Genomic DNA, 6,454 nt, shown 5'->3' with positions numbered 1-6,454 from the left:
TGTTTTGCCCATATCCAAGGAGCCCACCGAATGGTGCAACGGTTCCTCCAAAAAGTCTTTTTTGATAAGAAAGCACATGAGAAAGGTTACGCTTCCTGATCTTCCTGAAGCTCCATTCTGTGATAGGGCCTAACATCCTCCAACTCATAAAAAAGCAAAATAACTTTGTTACAATTTCAAGCAGCTCTTGGGTGTTTCTTTTTCCCTGGAAATTATCATTTTAGCTGCATTGAAAATTTGGATCACACGCAATGACTACATCTTCAAAGGGGTTACTCCAAATTTATACCACTGCCGAAAGAAGTTCAGAGAGGAGTTACAATGGATTTTATTCAGAGCCAAAAGAAGAAATACTGCAATCCAATTTCGGAATTTATCCACAAACCCCATGCGTTACAGAAGGTCCAAAACATATTCCCATCTGATGGAGTCGAATGCCTTTTTAATGTCGAGTTTGAACAAGAGGGTCGGAGTCTTGCACTCTCCTCTTCAACCTCGCGTTTCCTCCTCAACAGCCTTCCTGGTTCCCTATCAGGCATGGCCGTGGGTTTCGCCAAGGAGACCCTATTTCGCTGATGTTGTTTGTCCTTGCAATTGACCCTCTGCACAAGATTCTCGACCTTGCGATGCGCAAGGGCATCCTTCATAAGATCTGAGGGCGAGGTGCCATGGTGCGAACCTCCCTCTACGCTGATGATGTAGCGGTTTTTGTGGCGCCGATCAAGAGAGACATCGACAACTTATCTATTATCTTAAAGGGCTTTGGTGATGTGACAGACCTCTGCACCAACTTCCATACAAGCTCCGTGGTGCCTATCCGATGCGCCAACCTTGATTTAATGCACATCCTCCACAGTATTCCGGCATCAAGGGCGTCCTTCCCAATCAAATATTTGGGTCTCCCGCTCTTAGTATGCCAGCTGAGGAAAGTTGACTTCCAATACCTAGAGGACAAGGCGGCCGAGAAATTGGTCACATGGGACAGGAAAAACATCACCACCATTGGACGCACGACCCTTGTTCGTTTGGTCATCACCTCCCAGGATGTGTACTCCATTACACCCCTCCTTGTCCAACGGGGCTCCCTCGACAACCTCAACAAGATCAAGCGGGCTTTTCTATGGTCTGGCTCGGACAACACTGTCGGTGCGAAATGCAAAGTCAACTGGGACATAGTATGCCGGCCTACAAGCTATGGAGGCCTGGGTGTCCTCAATACCGACAAGTTCTCTCATGCCTTGAGACTGAGATGGCTTTGGCTTGAATGGAAAGAGCCGAGCAAACTGTGGGTGGGACTGGGTACCCCTTGCACCGCGGAGGACCACGATTTCTTCTATGCCTCCACTACTATCATCATGGGGAATGGAGCCAAAACGCCTTTCTGGGATTCGCCTTGGTTGCTTGGTCGCAAGCCCAAGGAAATTGCACCACTCATTTTTGAGGCCTCGAGGAGAAAGAACTGGAAGGTGCGGGAGGCTCTCAAGGGGAATGCTTGGATGCTCAAGATCAGACAAGACACCGTCATCACCGGCCACCACGTCCGCGAATTTTTTATCCTCTGGATGCTCATTCACGACTTCTAGCTCGACGAACACTCCGAGGATGACATTATATGGAAACACTCTACAGATGGTTTATAGTCGGCGTCAACCACGTACAAGGCACAGTTCCTTGGTTTGACTCTATCCCCCATGAACTTCATGGTGAGGAAGGTGTGGGCGCCCCCAAAAGTCAAATTCTTCGCTTGGCTGGCCTTGCCAGATCGGATTTGGACCGTCGATCGGCTTGAGCGGCATGGTTGGCCTAATTGTGGCCTATGCCCCCTCTGCAAGCGAGAGCAGGAGACGGGCATCCATCTCTTCGTTAAGTGCTGCTTCACTACTAGGCTCTAGCGTTTGATCATTGATAAATATGGCCTTGTGCACATGAACACTAATGACTGGCACCTTGCGGGATCCCTTTCGGAGTGGTGGGATAGACGAACCAATTTGAGCAATCCAGATTGACGCGCCATGGCCTCTCTTACCATGCTTGTGTCGTGGACAATATGGAATGAGAGGAACTCTAGGTGTTTCGTCACAAGAATGCACCGCCACCAATCCTCCTAAAGCTTATTGTGGATGAGGCCAACCTTTGGGTTACTGCAGGGGCGAAGAAATTAGGGAAATTTGTACTACGCGAGTAATTGTCATGCCGTTCTCTCGGCCTTTTGTAACACTATGTAACTCTACTCTCCTCTTATTTAATCGATGAGGCAAATCTTTTGCCTCAGTTTCGAAAAGAAAAAACAAGAAGAAATACTCTGCATTTGGTTTGTCAAAAAAAAAGAACCCTCTGCATTTGAAGGCTGGGTCCAAGATTTCAGATAGTTTAAATGTTGATGCTTGTTCTGTTGTTCTCTTTTATTTTTTTTCTGTACAGTTTGTTTTGCTTTCTTTGCTTTCTTTTTCTTCCATTCTTTTATTTGAAAATGAATAAAACTGCACAACAGTCATGTTGTTTTCCTCTCCCCAAAAAAAGTTTGTTACAATTTTCCCATTATCGATTTACTTTTTACACAGATCATATCTGGTGTCCTTGAATGTTTCTTCGTTTAGAAAGAGGTTGAAAACGAAGTAAGGCAACCTCCTCTAGATGCAGTGAAACATTATCATCATCAGACATACTATTAATTTATAGCATGGCATTGCACAACATATTCAATGATCAACCAGAACACCAGATTATATACATTAATGATGGCAACAAATATCTGCTACCATGTTCCAAGAACTGCGTAGCAATACATAGCAACCCAGAGATACATTACAGCAATCAAGAGAAGTTTCACATATTTACTGGTTACGAATTGCAAGGCAATACTGGAATAACCATCATGGAATACCTAGTCCTGGCACACAAGCATGTCTATAGGCAATCCAGACTGAGTACTACAAGATCTTATTCCTTCTTAGAGGTATGGATGGCGGTAACCGTGGAGACCATGGAATCGACACCGCACTTGTTTTTGACATGCGGACCCCTGCAGATCTTGTAGTACCCGCTCTCGCCCCAGTTTTCGCCCCATGAGTTCTTTATGATCCAGTATGGTTTCTCCTTGAAGCGGAGCGGTGCGTAACCAGCTGATCCATAGCCAACCAGGAGAACACCATGATCAAGATGCCTTCCGCAGATGTATGGGCATGAGACACCACCAATGTACGTTTGCATGAATACTGCATTGATACCAACTGCGCGAAGAGAAGTATGCATCAGCCACAGTAATTTCCATGACATACATAAGCAGATCACTAACGGCTGAAGACACAATGATCAAATATGCAAATGCTTTGGATTCTTACTTGCAAGTGGGCCATGTTTCACAAGGTTAGCGGCAATCTGATCTTCGTCAATAGCAACAGTACTAAAATTCTTAACTTGAGCAGCAATTTTGGATTTGTCAAACTTGCAGGCACTGTTCCTCCCAGTGTATGGGTAATCCTTCTCGGTTTCTAAGCCACCGGCTTTTGCGAGATAGCTGAAAGCTGTAGTCATCAAGCCACCATTGCATCCCGCATCACATGCGCGTGGTTCTGACGGGTCACACTGCAGTCCATGACAAGAGAACAACATATATTAGTTGAACACCTTAAAAAAAGAATAGGAAGCCAGCAGGAATAAATTCAATAGTACCAATACTAATACAAGTGAAATGGTTTGCAAAATGGAGGGAAATTGAGCGTCAGTGTCGTCCATCAGACAATTGACTTCATTCATAACGCCAAAAAGGTATGGAAGAAATGAGTGTACAGAGTTACAGACTGGCAAATGGCTCCGCTCATAGTACACGACAGAAAATGGTTTTAGCGCCTCATTGGTGTAAGTTTGAATTTTGCCCAGGTCCAACCAAGATTAATTGGCCACACAGAATATATAGTAAGCTGCTTGTCAGTAACAAAATTAAATATTATGGCGTGACTGACTGATTGTTCCAGTTGATAATAATTCAGGTATTACACTCCCCAAATGATTCTTTGACATATTGTTAACAAATTCTAGTGCATCTCTGGTTACGTTTCTTCACCGTTTCCAATGCATCCCTCATAACTGAGGTTCTTCTATCCTTTCACAGAATCCATAGGCTTTTAAATTTCTAGTGGAAATGTATCTATTGTTTTCTCTCCTATTCAAAAAGATCGTAAGGCTTACGTTTCTCCCTCCCTCTCCTCACCTCTCGCTTTGTTCCCCCTCTCATCTATGATTTTTTGAACGTTTTTCCTGAAAAACGGCATCAACTGTCCCGCCTCTTATTGACTTACCAAATATAATTATGTTTTCTTTGTAAGCCAATAAATGATCATACCAAATAAGGGTTTACCAAATAAAATCATACTGTACTTTCTTAAACAATCACACTAACATGAGCCGGTGAATTAAGCTACTAGAATATTTATGCCCTCCGTTGCAATGCATCGGCAATTATCTAGTTAACCGTAAAGAAAAGAACTGCCTCTTTGTTTAAGGAATATCTTGCTTGAGAGAGGATAGTTCCCCTGTGCTCGAATATTGGCTTTGCCACTCGTTCAAATTTCGGTAATCACTAGTCAGTTGCTACTTCTTAGGACCATTGAACAAAAACAATTAGCACAAAACATTGAACAGGAGAAGTTGGGAGTATTTTATCTGGTTGGTGCGTTTGCAGTGACAGCCTAGGAATACTTTCTGGGTACAAGCAAGCAAATGCCTATTCATTCTTTACTGCAAAGTGGATAGGGTTAATCAATTTAGTTGACCCACCTATAATATAACATTCATTAAATCAGTAGACCCACTATTGTCCCTACATTTTTCTTTCTTTCACCAAGAACGAAAAATCTAGTCGCGGGGCAATTCTACGAGGCGATGCAGATGGGATGGATACCTCGTGGTCGCAGTCGACCAGCTGCTGCTCGCTGAGCACCTCCAGCTTTCCGGTGGCGAGGTAGTTGGCACCCTCCAGCGCCCCCGACGTACTGAAGGACCAGCACGACCCGCACGAACCCTGAAGAGAAGAGAAAGATCGGCTGGAATCAAATCAACCTGCCTTTTGCTCCAACCGAATCCAAGGAAAGATGGAATCAGAGGCGGACCTGGTCCTTGACTGGGCCGACCGCGCCGTGCTCGCGCCAGTCGAACTCTGTGGGGAGGCCGTCGGTGGGGAGGGCCGGCGCGTCGTGCGCCGACCCGGAGATCCCCTTGAGGAAGCTCCGGCGGGACTTGCGGAGGCCGAGGAAGCGCTCCCGGAACTCGTCGGGGGTGAGGTCGGAGAACTTGGTGATGCCGTGCACCGCGGAGGGGTCGAGGCGCTGGTGGCGGCGCGCGCGGCGGAGGTTGTCCCTGAACACGGAGAGCCGGTGCGCGTGCTCGTCGGCGTCCCTGTAGGACTTGCCGAACCGCCGGACGAAGCTCGCGAAGTGCGCCTCCGCGTTGAGCTCCAGCTCGTTCTCCGCGTCGCCCCCGACCACCTGCTCGATGAGGGGGTCCTCCAGCCCCTCCGCCGCCGAGGAGAGGGCCGGGTGGAGGAGGAGGAGGACGGCGGCGGCGACGAGGAGCAGCCGGAGGCGGGGGCGAGCCATGATTGGTCGGCTTGGTATTATTTTTCCTGCGGTTTCTTGTGTTGTGCGTGTGTGGCTTCGGTTCGGTTGCCTGCGCCGGTTATTTATAGCGGGTCGTTGTGGTGTACGGCGTTGGAGTAGCTTGCGTTGCGTGGTTGCTTTGTGCTCGTACTCGATTGCAAATGCTTGGGGAGAACGGGAACGGCGATCAGCTCACTCCGGCTGCTGTGAGAACGACGTCGCTAATGGTGATGTAGCATTACTACAGAGCCGGTGGCAGGGTGGGTGGATTCATCAGCGGCCCTGATATTTTCAGGAGTAGTTGCTTATGCAGACGTTCGACCATTAATTTTATGCCATGTGTAATAACTGTCAAAAACTAAAAATCTACATGTACTAACAGCGAACTAGGAGTAGGAGGAGGGCGACTGTACCCCGTCCACCACGAATCGAGATTGTCGGTCCATAATACCGGAAGATCACACGTTAGGGTTGGGTTGCTCCTATGGAGTACGCATAGATGATCAGAATAGAAACTATACGAGGTCAAGATTGGTGTCTCGTATGAGATATTGAGATAGACATTGTCGGTGGAATACATATAGATGATCATAATAGAAATTACACGAGATCAAGATTGGTGTCTCGTATGAGATATTGAGATAGACATTGTCGGTGCTGACTTGGGAGGCCCCTATGTTCCCTTATATGGATGGATGAGAAGTAGGGCTATGTGGGTCCTATTAGACCTACTAATACATAGAGTCCTCTTAGATCTACCAATACATGTATCTTGGGGTACAAGTTGATCCCTTCTGGTGGGCCACGGGCCTCCCAGAAGGTCGGTTACCGCAGTTATGTTTTACCGATAGTAACACTCA

At 46.8% G+C, this 6,454-nt stretch overlaps 1 protein-coding gene across 1 annotated transcript; it reads right to left on the bottom strand.

Annotated features, from left to right (window-relative positions):
- Positions 1–2,698: 2,698 nt before the first annotated feature.
- Positions 2,699–5,686, bottom strand: LOC123188961 (cysteine proteinase 1). The gene is made up of 4 exons (XM_044601255.1): positions 5,109–5,686; positions 4,901–5,020; positions 3,342–3,585; positions 2,699–3,230 (listed from the first exon to the last, which is right to left on the bottom strand). Exons 1-4 carry the CDS (start codon positions 5,592–5,594, stop codon positions 2,941–2,943), a joined length of 1,140 nt encoding a protein of 379 aa, XP_044457190.1. The 5' UTR covers positions 5,595–5,686; the 3' UTR covers positions 2,699–2,940.
- Positions 5,687–6,454: the final 768 nt, after the last annotated feature.

Source organism: Triticum aestivum, chromosome 2A (genome assembly GCF_018294505.1).
Source record: "Triticum aestivum cultivar Chinese Spring chromosome 2A, IWGSC CS RefSeq v2.1, whole genome shotgun sequence".
Taxonomy (NCBI): Eukaryota; Viridiplantae; Streptophyta; class Magnoliopsida; order Poales; family Poaceae; genus Triticum; species Triticum aestivum.
The sequence above is the reverse complement of the archived record's forward strand: the minus strand, read 5'-3'. Positions and strand labels throughout refer to the sequence as shown.

Coding starts and splice junctions, on each gene's coding strand:
- LOC123188961 (XM_044601255.1), bottom strand. CDS start 5,594: ATGGCTCGCCCCCGCCTCCGGCTGCTCCTCGTCGCCGCCGCCGTCCTC. Junction 3,586..4,900: donor TGGTCGACTGCGACCACGAG/GTATCCATCCCA, acceptor CATGGACTGCAG/TGTGACCCGTCAGAACCACG. Junction 3,231..3,341: donor GAAACATGGCCCACTTGCAA/GTAAGAATCCAA, acceptor CTCTTCGCGCAG/TTGGTATCAATGCAGTATTC.